The sequence below is a fragment of the Micropterus dolomieu genome, linkage group LG07 (genome assembly GCF_021292245.1).
Source record: "Micropterus dolomieu isolate WLL.071019.BEF.003 ecotype Adirondacks linkage group LG07, ASM2129224v1, whole genome shotgun sequence".
In the NCBI taxonomy this organism is placed as follows: domain Eukaryota; kingdom Metazoa; phylum Chordata; class Actinopteri; order Centrarchiformes; family Centrarchidae; genus Micropterus; species Micropterus dolomieu.
The window spans coordinates 17,108,154-17,126,682 of NC_060156.1; the positions used below are offsets into that span (position 1 = coordinate 17,108,154).

Below are 18,529 nucleotides of genomic sequence, written 5' to 3' on the forward strand. Positions count from 1 at the left end.
AAATATCTTGCAAAAACCTAAATTAAGAATATACTTGCATACCAAACAAAGGCCCTGAATTATAAGTTATGGTAGATAACGTAAAGATATTTAGTAGCATATCTTAGCAGTAGAGAGCTGGTATTCTTCCTCTGGTTATTGAGGTTCGTAGGCTGAAAAATATCCAAAGGGAAAAAACTGATTGTGTGAGCTGTGCGATTTTGGAGAAGAGGAAATTGAGGCCCATTTTCTTTTGTATTGTACACTCTTTGATGATTGTTTATTTTCCCTGAAATTGCTCAACAAAACCCTGTATTCTTTTCCATACAGATGATCAAAAATTGGAATGGTTGTTAAATTTTTATGTTTAAAGGAATAGTTGGATATTATATTGAAAATGTCAACCTATTTTTGAAGTATCATTTCAAAATGTATATACGGAGTATTCTGGATCTGTGTCTTGTAAGCCAATGTTGGTTGTATGCATGGCACAACAAATGTATTTCATTCATTTATAATTATAAACTTAACTATAGAAATCACTTCATCTAATTTTTAGAAGTGTTGAAAGAACAAGAATTTATGACATACTACCAAAAATCCATCTTCTGAAGTCTTTTATTTGTCCAAAAATTTTCACTTGTTCAAAAAATCACTTCAATGCTTCTTCAAGAGCACCGGTGTTTGTTGAGTGCATCTGAGATTTACCTATTAAGCATTAAAGCACACTACTATCTGCCAGTGAAAAAAGTTTGTTTCAGAAAGGTGTCTCTATTTTGAAACAAGACTAACTTTCTTATGAAAGATGAGAAGAAGACTATCTAATGGGTTTTATAAACGCAAATACATAAATCACATCTATATATCTAGAAGTGTTGAGAGAGCATTAATGTTATCAGGCCTTTACAGAGGCTCTAACAAAATAAAACAAATGTTTATTTGTTTGTCTCTTCTTCACTTAAGGCAAAAGCTACGGGAACGAGGTAGACTGGATGGACTCCTACGGGGAGGAGCAGCGGCTGTGGCAACGTATGATTGAAAACCCAGAAATCCCTCACGAGTGTACTCTGATGCTGCGATCCAGCATGCGCAAGTGCAACACATGAGGCGGACCAAAGCACAGACAGAGAGGATAAAAGAGAATAACAGATGGAGAGGAGAAACAGAAAGAAGTGATGTGAAGGCGTTAGGAGAGGGGGAGAAGTGGAACGGTCAGAAAAAAAACATTAAAAAAACAGCAAAGGGTCCAACGCTCATAAAGGAACAGAGACCGTCCCTCTCACTACTTCTTCTCCCCTGAGATGCCCTGTTCAGATCCCTGTTCCTGTCCAGAACAGCCAGTCATGCCTTACACAATCATACACATGTACCCCCTCCTGCCCTCCAAAGCATCTAGTATTGACCAAGCACTGCTGTTTACTGCTGTATATGAAAAACATGTGTTGTATGTAACTTACTGTATCTACTGAATAAGCACACGGTGTGACTCCTGATCTGTCTGTCCTCGTCTCTGTGATTCATGTTCATACAGAGTCACATCTGCATGTAGTTACAGCTGATGGAGACTATTTGTAAGGCGTTAGATGAGGCACTGATCAATAATGTATAGACTTAGACATTCCCTTTATTAGCAACCAAGCTTTACCCTGGTCTGAAGCACACGATGATGCTGAGATTCATCCCCTTATAAATAGTTGTGTACAGAGGTGGAAAGTGACTAGTACTATTCTTCTTACTCAAGTAGTATGTTTACCTAACTTTATTATTGAAACATTATTGATGATCACTTGTGAGGAAACAAAAATTATTATCAATCGCCAGTTAATATCCGATGCTTTCCAAAGTAGTCTTATATGCTTTCATTTACAACACTTTATGGGGGAAAATAATATTAAAGCAAAATGGAGTATCCTCCTTCTTCTTAGGGTAAAAGTATAAATACTGATTTTAGACCATACATTGAGCATTTTTAGCCACACTAGCAGCTTCATAAAGGCAATTTCAGTCTTGTTTGGTCGCTGCACCCCTCTGGTCCAGACTGAAATATCTCAAAATTACTGGATAGACTGTACCGCCATTTATGGTTCCCAGTTGATGAATCCTAATGACTTTGGCAAACCTTTTCTTCTTGCGCCAGTCACCTTGAGGTTCACATTTATGGTTTTGAAGTGAAATGTCTTGACAGCTATTGGATGGAAAACAAAATGTGTTGTTCTCCACAGAGTGAATTGTAAAAACTTTGAGTCTCTGATGTTTCTTTAGCGCCATCATCAATACTTTGGTTTGCATCCAAAAACCTGCAAAATAATGGCAATCCAATCAGCCTCAGCTGTAACTTATGTTTAGTGCTAATTAGCACATTTTAGCATGCTAACAGGCTAAACTAAGACGGTGGACACGGTAAACATTATACCTGCAAAACATCAGCAAGTTAGTGCTGTTTTGTGAGCATGTTAGCATGCTGATATGTAGCAATTCCACTCAAAGCTCCACTGTGGACAGCCTCACAGAGCCGTAGCATGGCCATAGACTCTTTGTGTTGTTTGATAAATGACAACCAGTTAATTTAAAGCAAAATTGTTGGTAATTTATTTTCTTGATCGACTAACTGATTAATCAGCTCTCAGTTCTTAAAAATTGCATTTAAGCAGAACAGAGAGTAGTTGTGGTTACTTTCCACCTTTGGTTGTCAGAAGAAAAAAAAATCAAGATTTCATCATAATCATAACAGTGTATCAGCGTGATCATAGAAACTGCATGGTGTTAGAGAAAACAGAGGGAGATGAACAAAAGAAAGTAATATGAAGCACTGATAATGACATGACTTTAAGCTCAGACGGGAAAGTGTTCCCAGGAACCCTGAGACGAGGGCTGTGTGTTATAGAGTGAGTCAGCGCTGAGACGAGCTGCCTTCATCTCAGGGGGAGCCTAATAATGAGTCAGTGACAGTGACCTTGTCCCTGTCGCTCAGGGGCTCTGCGATCCACCATCCTGTGATGAATCACGCAGTTGATAATTCTCAACTTAAACCCTGTACAACCATTTTTTCATGTGGAATGCCAGTTTTGTCTGCTTGTCCTTGGCAAACCCTCTGCTCCCAGAGACAAACAGTTTCACACTGCACAATTATAGTAATAATACATGGTGTTCAACATACTTTAGATGAGAGGCTCGTGCAATACCTGATTACTGAAGAAACATTTGATGTACAGCATGTACTATCTCTGTTGTGTCTAGTTTCCAAGCATCAAACTCACTGTATTCAAGCCTATTTTCTCCCAGATGTGTTACAGGGATATTTTGAAATAAAAGCATCTTTCCATAGACTGACTGCCTTTTTTTTGGAGAATATTTTGATTAGTAAACAATAAGATTGATTAAGTGCTACCATTGTAGGTACAGCTAGAAAAACAACAATTTAAGACATACTAAAATCCATCTTTTCAAGTCTTTTTTTTTTGTCCAAAAAGTATATATGTAATTGTTGTTATGTAGAAGACAAAAAAGCAGAATGTTTTATCCATTCCAAAAACCTGATGCAACAATACACCCGGATCTGAATGGGGAAACTGATTTCAGACAATTTTTATGAAGCATTTATTTCAATAACTGTGTTTACCTTTATTGTCTGTTTTTGAATTGGGTTTTTTTCTGTAGATGTTTTGGTGTAAGGTTTTATCTTCCACTAGTTGTCCCAATTGTCCAATCAGGACTCACCTGTGAATGAATGCATCAAAAGGTCCAGCTCATGTATTTGCTCATAAGTTTTACCCTAGCTGATATGTTTTTTTTAACAAGCCATGAACCCAATATTGTATCAAAAACCCACATCACATCCTGCTTCTCCACACAGAAGTGCCTGAACTATGTCCTTTGCACCACTGGAACGTTTCATTGCTTACTGTTCAAGAGTACCAGTGTGTGTTGAGAAATTTGTTTCCAGTAGATAAGTGTCTCTATCTTCAAACAAGACAAACTTCCTTATGAAAGATGAGAAGAAGACGAGAAGGTTGATACCACTCTCGTATCTTATGTGTGTTCCAGTCTTTATGCTAAGCTAACCAGCTGCTGGCAGTAGCTTTATATTTAGTGTGCAGGCATGGAAATGCTATCAATCTACTGAATCTAACACCTAGCAAAAGGGTGAATGTATTTCCCAACTATTGCTTAAAAAATGACACTTTTGTTCTGTAAAAATGTTAAACAAGTTGTTTGTACTAGAAAATGGTTGAAATAATCTTACTGCAGGGACATTTTGTTTTATCTTTATAAGATGAAGATTTTTGTATTTGTTGTCAGGCGATCATGCATGACTCTTCCACTGACACACTAAAGATCACATCCTCTATGATAGACATATTTAATCAGTGTCTTGTGATTTCAGACATACAGCGTACTAACAGAGCAGCATCACTGTCGTGTCCTGTACATAAAACACACCCACACAGTACTCCAGAGAGTGTCAGATTACATCATTATTAGTGACGTGAGACATAAATATTAGACAGGTGAAGAGTTTTCCAGTTCATACAGTAAAAATACTTTTTGTACAAAATAGTAAAACATATTTCTGCTTTGAGAATATCAATAATAATAATAAAACATACAGATAGACAAGACACAGGAATCAATATGATTGTAATGTACTATATGACCCACTCCATTTCGTAACCTCTTTTAATAAATCTGCTTGCCTCAGATCAAGACTGATATCCCTGTGATGGCACACAGACACACTCATACATACCTACACACACATATACACACAGACACACTCACACCTTCTGGAAACAGGACTGAATGAGTTCAGGTAGGAGTGTGTGTGTGTTAGAAACAGAAGATCTGAATAAGTCCTGTCTGCTGTGAATGAGGGGGGAAAGGATCAAAGATGGCTGAGAGTCCGTGGACGCGTTTTTATGATTGGCAGGACTGGCCCGCTTCCTGCTGCAGCACCATCTCATCCTTGCGAAGGGGGAAGGTGTCGATGGTGGTGAATAATTCAGCCGCCGTGATCGGGAACGGGTAGCGCTGCTTGTCCATGCCCTGCTTGTCTACCAGCACCATTTGGAAAGACCTTTGAGGAATCTGGAGCAGTAACCTAGGAAACACACATCAGCTCGATAAGCAGCTGGAGCGAGCCAAAGACACGTTATGGAAGTGTGTGCTTGGGTGTGCGAGTACCTGATCTGCAGGGCCAGCGCTGGAGGGAGCAGCCTGTGTCGAATTCGGCCAATCTGTGCTGGGTAAGTCCCAACCAGCTCAATCACTGTCACGTGCCTCAGGTCCAGTCCACACTGAGCGTGCTGTTCCCACAAAGACAAAGAGACTGATCTATAAGCTTTGTTGTTTTATAGCTTTGTTATTGATTCAAATGCAGGCAAAATTTACAGAGAATATAAAACTCTAACAAACCAAAGACTGCATAGACAGCACAGAGGCTGCAATTAACGATTATTTTCAAGATTAATTGAAGTCCCCCTTTACTCCAAAATGTGTTTTGTTTATTGTTCCTTCACTTGGAAATTTGAGCTTCACTGTGAAGTTTTGATACTAGAAGGCTGTTTTCAACTTTATCTTAGAATATTTCCATTTGTGAATCATTAGTATTTGAATGTGAGACCTTTGTGGCATGTCATGGCATGCTCCATCTCTCTCTCGCCTCATTTCCTGTCATCTTTCCACTGTTAGCTATCCAATAAAGGCATAAAATGCCCAAACAAATAATTGTATGAAGTGTATAGCAGTGGTTTCTAACTGTTTTATTCTCATGTAATCCCACAGTTCTATCAGATGAGCTCACATACCTCCATTGTCTTCTAAATGTTTCAATTTAAATTTAAAAGAGATGTTATTTAATAATAACAATTACAAAAGTGTTTAGTGTACAATAACTTTTTCATACAAGGCATAGGTGTCCTGAAATTGTTTATGTTTAGACTTCTTTTATGCAAAGGCGTCTTTCTGTCAGTATGTTTGGTCAAGTTTGCATTTCAAGTTTTCACACGTGGTGTTCAGGTTGGTGGAAGGCATTGTCTTGTCCAGTCAGCTTGTTGTAGCTGGTAGTTTTTGGGTTGTTGTGGTATTAATATAAGATCAGTCTCACACCAATGTCTAATGATACTTGTGTGTTTATTTTCCTTCTAAACACAAATCATGTGAATATATACCAAATCTTTTCAAATTAGCTGAGCAGCGCCACGATATTTCAATAAGTACCCCATGGGGTATACGTACAATTACAGTTTGTTCTTTTTGATTGCAGATTTGTGTCCGAAATTTGTTTCTACAGAGCATGCTTAGCATTAAAAAAAGTTGTATTTTCTTAAAACTAATCTAATCTGCAACTGCAGAAAGATTATTTCAAACTGTTTGCAGTAAATCAGAGACTGTATCTTGGAAAAACCTCATTGCCAAGACAGTTTATTCCAGAAATTCTTGAACAATATGTTTGTATTAGAAACAGGTAAGTAATCTTATGCAGGTAAGAAAATCTCCCCACGACCCTGTATGCAGAATAAGCAGTTGATGATGGATGGATGGAGAATAAAATCCTATAAAGTTATTATAATTTCCCACAGTCTGAAATGATGGCTTCAAATGTCCAAAACCCGTGAGATATTCAATTACAATCCTATTGTTAAATGTAGAAAAGCAGCAAAAACTCACATTGGTGAAGCAGGAACCAGAGAATATTTGGCATTTTTGCTTGGAAAATTACCAAAAAAATCAATCATTTATTAAAATAATTCAATAATTTTCTGTTGATTGATTAATTAGCTATTCAATTCAGTTCTGAATAGCACACACAACTTTTGATAACAGAGCTGACTGCCTTATAACATGATCTTTTCTTTCAGCTTACAACCCAGTGATTTTGAAAGATCAGCTCTGACTTAATGGTCTCTGACGAGCCGGGGAAACGTCCAGCCTCAGAATAGCCTTATCCAAGCTGGTGTCAGTATCATTTATTTGTCGCCTTGTCATTTTCTGTTCATCTGGACAACCTCCTATTTTTTTGTCTCACTTCTTTGTCCCACATAGGCGGCAAAGCGAGAAAGAAAACCAAACACACTGCAGAGACACAAACCACTGCCATATTGACTTCCATCACTTCTTCCCTCTGTCTCACTCGCCTCACATACAACTCGTGTTCTCTCCCTGTGAGTCGTGCCTCACCTGCAAGTTGGTCATCTGGAAGCGGTAATTATGATTGGCAGCCGTTGGGGCCGAGATAATGAGGAGCCGTCGTTTCTCATAGAACTGGTCCAGCAGTGCAGCAGCCGTACGCACTCCCACGTTAATGTTCATGGCTGTGATGACATTGAATGTACAATTAAGTGATGCGAAGAGACATGATACACAGTACAAGATTCAGTGCTGCACAATATTACAGCGAGATGCTACATAATTGGATTCTTTGGGGCTCTTGAGCAGATGATATTACATAAGAAACTTATATTCCATCCAAGTGTATTCAACCAAACACAAAACAATGAGTATTAATTCTTGACGGTCTGTTGCACAAGAGCTGTTACACAGTCCCATCCCATCTACTTTTTCATGTCTCACAAATACAGACATTCAGTAGAGATGTCCAGTATTGATTTTTCTAATCGATGTATGGCAGAGGGGGGCCATTTTCTCCTCCACTGAGCTTCTCACATGGAACCAGTTTAGCACAGGAGGGCAAACTTTGCATACAACTGTTAACTGCCACAATATGCCACAAAAAAGCACTAAGCAAATTGAAAATAAATGGCAATCTGAGCTGGGAGAACCTACTGAGAATGAAACATGGAAACTGACTGACAATAAGTAGCTTAGTAAAATTAAGTAAACCTAAATCTGTGCTTAGCATTAAATAATGGAAAACAATCTCCACCAATCACTGAGAAGGAGGGACAGATTCATTGGAATATAGCCTTAATATTAATGTCAGTACTCATGCAAAAAATTATCTAGCTAGTATTTTTAACCTCAAACAGAATCACAGAAATTAAACTGGAAGTAACAGGAGCCTGCTGGGGGAAGTGTGTAGAATTATCTGCAAAGTAATTGTTTTTCTGTCATGTCGCAAGTTGATGAACATTTGGACCAAAGTTTTAATTCTTATCAATAACGTTTTGGAGAATGTTTTGCAAATAAATCCCAAGGCTGCAGTGCTGAGAGTAATTCCTGAATATTGTAGACATTCATATTTACTAAATATTAGATTTTTCATTAATGGCAAGGAAGCACCTTCCACAAGAGAGAGCCAAGCAAATTGAAGGTAGTGCATTGCAAAAAACTACTGATGAAGGCCAATTGTTTGTTCTTGTTTTTGTTTAGCTGTATTTTCAATATTTTGCAATCTGCTCTGAGCAAAAAAACAAAAAAAATAAAGAACTGTTGTATGTTTGTGTGTTTATCTGCTGCATGCAGTACGTACGTGCACAGTTTGTGTCTGTGCCAGACCAAGTGAGTCCATACTGACACACTCTGGCAGCACTGCCCTGCAGCTCGTAGCCGCCGGTGCAAGTGAAATCACAAGTGGCACCATAGTTGTCACCGTCACTGTCACATTTCATGTAACCGTTGTCTGGGGGAAATAGTGGGCTGCAGCGACGCACTACACAGACAGAGAGAGGCACACAAAATGAGGGAAAACACAACAGGCAGTGAGGTGGCATTTAAAGGAAGAAAAAAGAGAGGAAGATTGCAATTCTTTGTGCACATATATCTACAAATTCAATGAAATGGAGGAATTGTGGTTGGAATAATTTCATTTGTTTTTAGCGATGCTAAAACAGATATCAGTTCTGCCCATTTTATTTGGTACCGTTTTATTTTACAGGTCCATAATTTCAAAATAATATTCTGAAAAATTGATGTAATTTGGTACTAATTATAGAAAAATTAAAGGAGTTTCCATCAGCAAAAAGCTTTCAAACCCAAGTAAATGCTGTCTGCACTTTTGTTTACAAATTTATTTCCTAGCACTTTCCGGGTGACATCATGAAAATAACCAACAAAATCAAGTGTTACTGAAAATCCTGCTCCTCACACATTATCAAAAAGACGCTTTTAGAAGCTCACCTCGCACTCTGACAGTGAAGCGACAGGATCCTTTGTTCCCTGCACGGTCAAAAACAGTGTAGGACATCTTATGGAGCCCCTCTGGAAAGTCTGATTTTGAAGGTTTCCCTTTCAGGATAACACTGCAAAAGACAGGCCCTGTTTTAATCTTTCACTGGGATCTCTTCAGAGTGGAATAACCAACAGGACTAAAACAGAGTGCGCTGAAGCTAAATGGGAGAAAAGCTTGAAAGGGTGGTGGAGATGAGACTGACTCTGTAAGGATGCCATCTGCAGTGTCTACACCCTCTGGTGTGTCCCAGGTCACCCTTGCGGTCAGCTTTCCCGGTTCTGCCCACTTATCCTTTAGATTAGGACACTTGATTTTTGGAGGATCAATATCTACAGAGAGAGAAAGATGCCTTTAACAAAGGAAGAAAAAAAGACAAAGCAAATCACATCATCTACATTTAAATGTATAAATTACTACATAGGCTACAAATTAAGAATAGGAAATGTGGACAAAGTGTAGCAATATACTGTTTTAAAATGATAACAGTGGCAGATTTACCACTTATAATTTTTGTAATTTTTGAAACAATGGGTGCTTGATTTCAGACAATGGTAGACAAAAGCAGCTTCTCATTTCTAGCTGCCGACTTTTTCCGTCAGTGGCACATTTGACCACCTGTCGTTATCTAGATAAGCTAAGTGAACCTTCATGCGTTGGTTGAAAACAGGGTCTTAAATATTCAAGTGATGGCTACAGACATGATATAATGCTAAAAGACTGTCACATAACCCTGTTTGGCTGCTTAGCTTATATACTTATTTGTATGTTTAAAAAGTATGTTCTCACTTTTAACTTTACAAGAGAAAAGACTTTTAGGATGAGGACTAACCTATGAGTCCGGCAAACATAATGCGATCAGGGGTAACATTCTCTGGGGTTCCTGGACTGAAACCCCAGAGAAATAAAAACAGAGCTGCCGACATTAGCCTAAACTCTGACAGCATCAGGACCGACTTCCATGCAGTGAGGAACACAGTGGCTGTGCTAGTCCTAAAACCAGTAAACTCACACACTAGTTACTGAAATGCTCCTTTGCCTTGGAAGTAATGCTGGGTTACAACAAGCTGTATGCTCGTTAGCCGAACATCCTAACAATTCCAGGTTACATTAGAGCAGAAAAACACAGTTTAATCCATTCTTGTGTTTTGGTTTTGGAAAGGCGAAGAAAGACAATAAGACCCTCCAGACTCTTGAACTGCAGCGCCCATGCACATCACTTCACAAACAGCACTGTTAGGACGTGATGACTGTGGTGCAGTGAGATCTACAGTAAATGAGTCTGTGATTGTCCACTGTTACCAAGCTCCCAAGACTATTCAGCCATTTATATGATCATCAACAAGTGCATGCTTTATAGCTCAGCTTTTCATGAAAAACAAAAAAAAATGTAATTTTCAGGCTCAGACTTGATCAGACTTGAAAACATTGATCATTTTCTGGTGATGAGAGACAAACCACACAACATGTTTGTTTGTGTGTCTGTGTATAAGTACATGTCTAACATCCATCACCTAACCTTGTATTATGAGGAATATTCTTTGTCGTAGTCTGCAGCTGACAAGTTATTGGTAATTACATGTTATGTGGGTTTTTACTATGCAGCTCATAAGTCTGCAGGATTTCCAGTCTGTGGGAGATGAAATTTGTGCACAAAAGAACAACACACACAGTCTTACCAACACATGTGGGGACTCCAGCGCTCCACACCTTGGTGTGCTGGCAGGTTGCCGACTTCTGGCCCTTCAGACTGAATCCAGGGGAGCAGAAAAACTCACAGCGAGAGTTGAAGTAGGAGCCGTCTGAACACTTGTAACCACCGTTAACGGGCATGTCCAGCTTGGCGCAACGGATCTCTGTCAGAGAAAGAACTCAGTGTTGATGGAAGGTTAAGGAATGATTTGCTGTGTTTAATTTGGTTTCAGGTAGGCTACATGCAATAGGTTTAGGTATAGTGGTTCATCTTGGTCTTTTATTAAAAGTTACAAATCAACTGCTTCTTAAATATGCTGAACATGATGCAATGTTTTTAATCACACAGTTATTGTATAATAGATCCCCTGTGAACCTCCTAAACTGAATCCTGGGTGGTAATAGTAGCTATTGTCGCAGTTGTGAAATCTAATGCTGCTCCCAGACAACCGTGAACTCAAACATTTCTGACCTCATACTAGAAAATGTACAATTAAACACCACATAAAGTTCCTTCATACAAAGGACCCCAGTACTCATGCTCAAACCACATTTGCCCACAGACACTAGGGGCTTCAGGAGGGAGGACTGCATTTGGGCCCCTATAATAGATTCCGACTTCATGAAGAAGCAGTTGTCACAACAATGGAAGCACGCATTATAAATGGAAAACCATCAACTAAAGAGCAACATAAAGTATATTTGCCTGTATTTAATTAAAATAATACATACTATCATATAGTAAAACGTGTTCTGCGTATAAATTGATGTCAAAATGTTATTAGGTAGCTGGTTACGGTAAACAATCTCTGAAAATCATCTTCTCTGAACAAAAGTTATTTTGGAAAATGTAATATTTACTGACTTTTGCAGATTACCTACAGATGTAGCTAGTTGAGAACACAGTTAACGAGTAGCTTGTATTTATGTCACTAATTTTCATTAAAACAGTTATCTTTTGCTATATTTAAGGATTGATCCACATGTTTCCTCAAAATGGTGTGCAACAGTCTTTGAGGTATGTTTTCTCTCATTTGGTGGGTGTGTCAGAGATGTTACCCAATTAGCAGCGACATGTATCTCACCACCACCATATTAAAAAAGCAATGCAGTGCACTTCAGTACAGGATGTTCAAGGCTTCACCGTTTCCGTTGAAATAAACGTCTTGCTACATTCTGTCTGGGCTGAATGCACCCCAGATGTGTGTGAAGCAGTGAGGAGACTACAGTTCCTCAAATTAATACATAAAACAAACTTAAATGCCGTATTTCATACATTGTTTTTTGCTGCTTGAGGTTTGACTGGCGCTCTTTTAACTATGTCATCTTGTTGAGTCCTCTTCTGCAATGGTATCACCAGCTGTTTCTCTCAAAGTAACAACTCCTAATAACTGCAGTAACAGTAGAGGATGGAAAGACACATTCATCTGCATTTTGACGATTTTCTCAAAATTCGGTTAAATTTTATGCTACATTTGGATGAAAACCTGGTATCCTGAGTTACAATTAGGTGATTTAGTGTCCTATGATGTGAATGCTGTTTTCAAACCAATGAACCAATTTAAAAAATCATGAACATCAGCTACAGGCAATTTTATTTCATTTTAAATGTAACTCCCATCCCTGACACAGAGGGTAATCTATGGTAAAAAAAAAAAAAAGTGGACTTGCTGTTTCCTGAGCCAAGAATGAACTTGCTCAAATGAACCACTATCAGGAATCCACATGAGGCAAACCTAGCATATGGGTGCGAGTATATGTGCATATATGCATGTGTGTATGTTATTACATTTTCAGTTCTTACCTCGGCAGGCGTAGTTAGAGGACCAGTGTTTGCTGGCCATACACACCACCTCTGAGCTCTGGGTCTCGTATCCCTGCTTGCAGCGTATTTTACAGCGAGTCCCCATCACATTCCTGTAGTGCTCTCCTCTGGGTGTGCGACAGCTCACGTCACCATGTTTCACCTTAATGGGTGCGCACCACGGTGTCCCTATATGGAGGAAAGATGGCTGGTCTGACCTTTCCGTCACTGCATCAAGGCAATTACATGTTTTTATGGTGCGGCCTTGGAGCGGGAGAGACTCTTATTAATGTCAATATCCAATAATAACTTACCTGAAGACTATAAAAAGCTTAGAAAGACTTAAGTGTGAAAATGTGAAAACCCACCCATCATCTGAGTTCAGACAGATACGGTGGATTTCTCATTACCTTATCTGCGACTTTCCATAATCCAGCAGTGTCTTGTGAGGCAAAGAAGATAGTCTCACTTGAGGAAGAGACAGATAATGATGTGTAGAGCGCACTTAAGTTTCGGGATGTGAGGGTAATAGAGTTGAGAATAGAGTAGAGAAGGTTTCAACACAGATAAAGGTCTATGTTGAGAGTGAAGCTCTTAAGTGATACTTATCACACTACCACTACCCTGGACTCATTTCCATCCCTCCATTTAGTCTGTCTAAAACATGATAATGATTAGACTGAACACAGATTTATCAGCGTTACTTTAGAACAATAAAGTCCTAGTCAGTGTGGCATTAATCTTCTCACCTCAACGCTTATCAAAAAAACAAATATACATTTCCCATAATGTCAAACTATTCCTTTAAGACTTATCCCACAACTGCATTTGTTCTCAGCTTTTCTCCTCCCATGGTGGACACCTCTGCCCATCTCTACAACGCTTGTGTAAAGATTCCTTGTTAGATGCCAAGTTTGTGGGGCCACAAGGTTCTTATTCCAATACAAGGAAATCAAAATCTGCAGTTTATTTCCTGCTAGCTCAGGACAAACACTCAGCCCAGAGGACCAACACACACGCACACACTTGGAGACAAGAATATACGCCAGTTTAGGCTAATTTCCAGGAATAAAAATGAGTATTCATTTACACAGCAAGCCTCTCTCGCTCCCTCTCTCTCTGTATGTGTGTGTGTTGGCAAAGTCTCCACAACCACTGAGTAAGAGAAAATAATACAACATTTGAGCTTTTACACAAGGGGAGAGTTTGGTTTGGCCTGGACGATAATGTTCCGTGTCTAACTGACCCCGAATTTAAAGCTGGAAGCTACTTTGACATAATTGAGTCAGTTTACAAAACTTGGCTGAACTAACTGCCGTTGAATTATACCTCTTTAAAGACACGCTTTTCTAATTATAACCCTGTGTTAATTGTTCAGTTATCTTGTTATATTCTAAATATATGTCAATAAAATCATTTTGAGGATATAGAAATCCCTCTTCCTGTAAACATTAACATATTTTTATGACACTTCTTGAATCAGGGGAATAAAAATGAATCCAGTCAAATGTAATTTGAAGCAACTGGCTACACAATCATTAGCTAGTGGGTCATAGTAGCTAGTAGAGTTATATGAAAGATCAGAGGTGTGCGTTTGATCCTCAAGAGGGAAAAACTTTGTTAATGGTTTAGCTCTAATTTATTTCTATCACACTTGCCCTCCTGTTTCTGATCCAACTGTACTGGAGAGGGAGGTGTGGGTGGGTGCAAGCTTACAGTCCTCGACAGCTCCACATCATGCTCTATTCCCTACGCCACGGGCACTTTTGAGCATTCCAATCAAATCTGAAGGATTTCATTTATAGCTCTCTTGCGACTAAACCCCAGACTATATGGGATCCAGTCTGTATTGCTCTGAAATATCTATGTTTACTTTGAATTAAGCGTAAGCAGTCCCTAAATTGAAATGCGTGTCACTTTTTAGAATGAGTGTACTGGATATGTATGCATGCATGTATTTGGCAGTGTCAAACTGAGCATGTGGTTACCTTTATATCTACGAGAATGCCAGTCCTCATCGTCTCCGTAGGCATACTGTCCTGACCCTGGGGGTGAAAGAAAATAAGAAAATGCAACTAATACGACAAAAAGAGCTGCATCCAAGATATTAAGCAATGTTTGAAAGCACTGTCCTGGGCTGACCTGTGGGGGCTTTTTTTCTTTTACTGCAAAACAGCACCAAGAACAGGCTTTAAAAGATTGCTTAACTTTTCCTCTGAACCAGACTCTTGGGGGGGATTTGGATCTTTTGGACAGACCACATGCAAAAGGAATACATGTCAAAAGATCCTCTTTTCTAGCTGGTTTGGAAAAATGAATCTATTCAACACAGATTCATTCAGCTCAATCCAGTGTTGTGGGTTTTTGTGGCCCCCTATTGAGTTTGGTAGAAACGGAAAGAGTACAACTTTTTTGAAACTTTTTGTTCCAAAACAGCTCTCATAGATCATACTTACCATTTTAAGTCAACTGTAACAGTGAACACTCAGACAGAGCAAAAGATATTTCGACCATAAAACAGCAGCATCCAAGAAGAACTGAAATATTTCTCAGTGGTGGCTGCAGAGCCTGTGGAGGACACAGTTGAGTGACACTGATAAAAGTCAAACGTGAGGGGAATTGTGATGAGCAAGGAGGATTATTTTAGGAAAGAGAAAGTATGGGGGTGGAGCCAGTCACGAAGCAATAAAAACAGAACAGGAAATGGGTGAGGAAGGTGTTAAAGTTTGGGGGAAGGGTGTTCAACCTTGGCCCCTGGATGTTATGAACCCAGCGTGAATGTGTCCTCTGTTCATGATCTACAAGTGAAGGAGTGTTCCTCCCTCCGAAAGCTTCATACATCAGCCGCGTGGTCATTGAACCTGATCCATCTCGAGTCCCGTCCCCCATTCCTCATCATGGGTTTACTATCAGTTTGATAAAAGCTGTCTGGACCAAAATGCTGCAAGCTCTAAGGTTTTAGCAGTCAGATCACACAGCATGGATTGTACAGAAAAAACCCACATACTGAGTGAGTCAGATTTAGCTGTCTAATGGGAAAACTTCAGTGTCTGCTTCTTAATGGGAAGGAGGGAGGCAGAGAAAGGTATGGAAAACTAATTACAGGTGCGTGTGTGTGTGTGCGCGTGTGTGTCTCCCCTTCAAGCTGAACATTAGTTAAAGCCACAAGTGCCAGAAAATGTTCATCAGTTCTGTAAAGACATTCAGCCACTCCAAGCAAACAGGATGCAACAATTTACACCACGGCAAGCTTGTTTCTGATTGGCTGGCAGGTGTTACCACAAACAATCACATACTTTTTCTCAGACGCAAATCGCCTCATGGAACTGAGTTTTAAAGTTATAATCATTAAGATTTACATTAAATGAAATATGATGATACTATTTATGTTTTCTGTAAGACCCATTTAATGTATTTACATTCTGTAACTCAGTATACAGATGTTTAGTGGTGGAGTCCACCATCACGCTGGATGCATATCATCCTGAAATTTCATCTTATTGATAAGTGTCTCACTGTTTACTGTTGACTCTCTTTATGCCTTGTTAGAACTGAATTAAGTTACAGCTAATGAAAAGTGAATGTTACCTACTGCTGCTGCTTCACATTAAAAGCATTCAACTGGCCACTCATGGGACAGCTTTTATTGTGAAGCAGCCCCATTGAAAAGACATTTATTTTACTTATTACTGCGGTTAGCCCTGACAGCAATCATTCAGCAAAATTAATGAAGAGAAAAGTAGCAGCCACAGTGAGCTGTTAGATAAAGAGCCACAGGTAACAAATTGCACACATCCAACTCCTCAGCAAGGTAACAACTTTACTGTGCTCTGCAGTTGTGTGGGAAACTACTCACGCTGCGTCAGATCATCAGATCATGATTGGTCATGACATGATGAAATAGGGGTGATTTTTGACAGAATTCTTTATCAAAACAACATGAGTTTGTTTAGCTGTGCTGTAGCAGTTGCTCAATAGTTGTATTTCAGACTAAGTAGAGTGTTTGGCGTAGTATTATGTATTTTATATATACTGTGTATATATATACATACACATACACACACACACACACACACACACTTGCACACACACACACACACACACTTGCTGTTACTAAAATCTTATGCATTATAACTTTAGGGGCCCTATTTTAACAATCTAAGAACATGGCGTGAAGCGCGTGGTGTAGTTGCATTTGAGGTGTGTCCAACCCAAATTTTGCTAGTTTAAAACAGCAGAGAAAATGGTCAGTGCACCAGGCACATGGTTCAAAAGGGTTGTACTTAGTCTGTGAATTAGTCATAGATGTGTTTTGGGCGTAACATGCAATACACCAATCAAAGTGTCATCTCCTATTCCCTTTAAAAGCCAGGTACACTTGTACCTTGGCACATTGCTATTATAATGGTGGATGAATGGCACATTATAAAAAAACATCAATTGACTAATTGAATGGCAGACTCACAGCAGAGGGGGGATGTAGGCAGAAGTGTGGACGTGATAAAAGCGTCACTGATCATGAAGCCTAATGTTACTCTGCAGCTTTGCGGTATATTAGGGAAATGTCTGAACTCAGACTGGAGTCTAATTTATAGACATTTACATTTTGTTCATTTAGCTGACGCTTTTATCCAAAATGACTTACAATTGCTATTTATGTCAGAGGTCGTACGCCTCTGGAGCAACTACGGGTTAAGTGTCTTTCTCAGGAACACAATGGTGGATGGGTCACAGTGGGGAGTTGAACCCTGGTCTCTCACACCAAAGGCAGGCGTCTTATACACTACGGCATCACTACCCTACTCTATGAAACAGATGGATCCTCACTGCGCTGCATTACTATAAACTAATAAATAAAATGACGTTGCATTGCTGTGCCTTGTGCGTAAATGCACACAGCGTCTCTCTTACCATCAGAGTAACAAAATTAAAATGTAAGAAAAATGTCACCATGTCACATGACATTAAAACCTTGCGGGAGCAAGGCAGCTGCAGTTTTCTGAGTCCAGAAAAGGCAGTTGCTTTTCTCCGGCTGCACCAAGTTGGAACCACTTTTTGCATTATCTCAAGATCAGTCATTGAGAACAGTCATTAATCTAAGCTCACAGTAAGCTCACGCATTCTATGGGAAGAGGAATGTGTCCGACTTGACAGCAGTGTTTTTATACCCCAACCCTTCCAGTCGCCCGCTCTTCATGTTTAACTATCGAGTCAGAAAAGTCAGCCGCAGTCCTCTTGAATTCACCTTTTAACAGCAGTAGCAGTGTGTGTGTGTGTGTGTGTGTGTGTGTGTGTGTGTGTGTGTGTGTGTGTGTGTGTGTGTGTGTGTGTGTGTTTGTTTTTCTTTTTAAGGCTTGTCCCACCTGTCACTCATAATATATTTTTATTGGAAGATGAACATAACCACGTAACTGTCACATATTCAATATATTGTTGTCTTTAAACAGACCAAGAAAAAGAAATAATCATCTAACCATTTAATGAGACTATAGCACCTTGCAGACTCATATCCACATAGGACAGAGAGAGAGAAACCCAGTTTCACCCCAAGACATTGTACACAGTATGGAACATACCGGCCATTAGAAACTGTTTTTTTCATTACAGTTCACTCAAATGCAGTACCAGAACACAGATGGTGAAAAGAAATCCAAAAGCAGGGGCATTAGGTATAGATATATATATATATAGCATCAAATACAAAATAGATCAGGTCCGATATAAAATCCATGATGGATAATAATCCTACCACAAGCAAAGGAGCAAAGTACATAACTCTCAGTTCTGACATTAAATCAATATCTCTCAAAGAAAAGGGCCCCAAACTCAATTATAAATACCTTAAAGTAAAATAACTAATATAGATTGCACATCATTGCACCACACTAGCCTCCAGTGGATTTCAAAACACACACACACACACACACACA

General features: G+C 39.2%; 2 protein-coding genes across 6 annotated transcripts in view; one reads left to right on the forward strand and one right to left on the reverse strand.

Annotated features, from left to right (window-relative positions):
* Nucleotides 1-3,305, forward strand: part of sytl5 (synaptotagmin-like 5) — a 54,554-nt gene extending 51,249 nt beyond the window's left edge. For all 5 annotated transcript variants that reach the window (XM_046053504.1, XM_046053502.1, XM_046053506.1 and 2 more), the window contains exon 17: nucleotides 943-3,305. In XM_046053504.1, the coding sequence (XP_045909460.1) occupies nucleotides 943-1,085 (143 nt within the window). In that variant the 3' untranslated portion in view covers nucleotides 1,086-3,305. The remainder of the gene's footprint in view (nucleotides 1-942) is intronic.
* Nucleotides 3,306-4,325: 1,020 nt separating this feature from the next.
* The window catches only part of srpx (sushi-repeat containing protein X-linked), a 25,775-nt gene continuing 11,571 nt past the window's right edge, over nucleotides 4,326-18,529 (reverse strand). The window contains exons 2-10 of the mRNA XM_046053527.1: nucleotides 14,588-14,644; nucleotides 12,600-12,788; nucleotides 10,783-10,959; nucleotides 9,309-9,435; nucleotides 9,055-9,176; nucleotides 8,408-8,587; nucleotides 7,156-7,289; nucleotides 5,161-5,282; nucleotides 4,326-5,077 (exon numbers count right to left, since the gene is read on the reverse strand). Coding sequence (XP_045909483.1) covers nucleotides 4,894-5,077; nucleotides 5,161-5,282; nucleotides 7,156-7,289; nucleotides 8,408-8,587; nucleotides 9,055-9,176; nucleotides 9,309-9,435; nucleotides 10,783-10,959; nucleotides 12,600-12,788; nucleotides 14,588-14,644 — 1,292 coding nt within the window. The 3' untranslated portion in view covers nucleotides 4,326-4,893. The remainder of the gene's footprint in view (nucleotides 5,078-5,160; nucleotides 5,283-7,155; nucleotides 7,290-8,407; nucleotides 8,588-9,054; nucleotides 9,177-9,308; nucleotides 9,436-10,782; nucleotides 10,960-12,599; nucleotides 12,789-14,587; nucleotides 14,645-18,529) is intronic.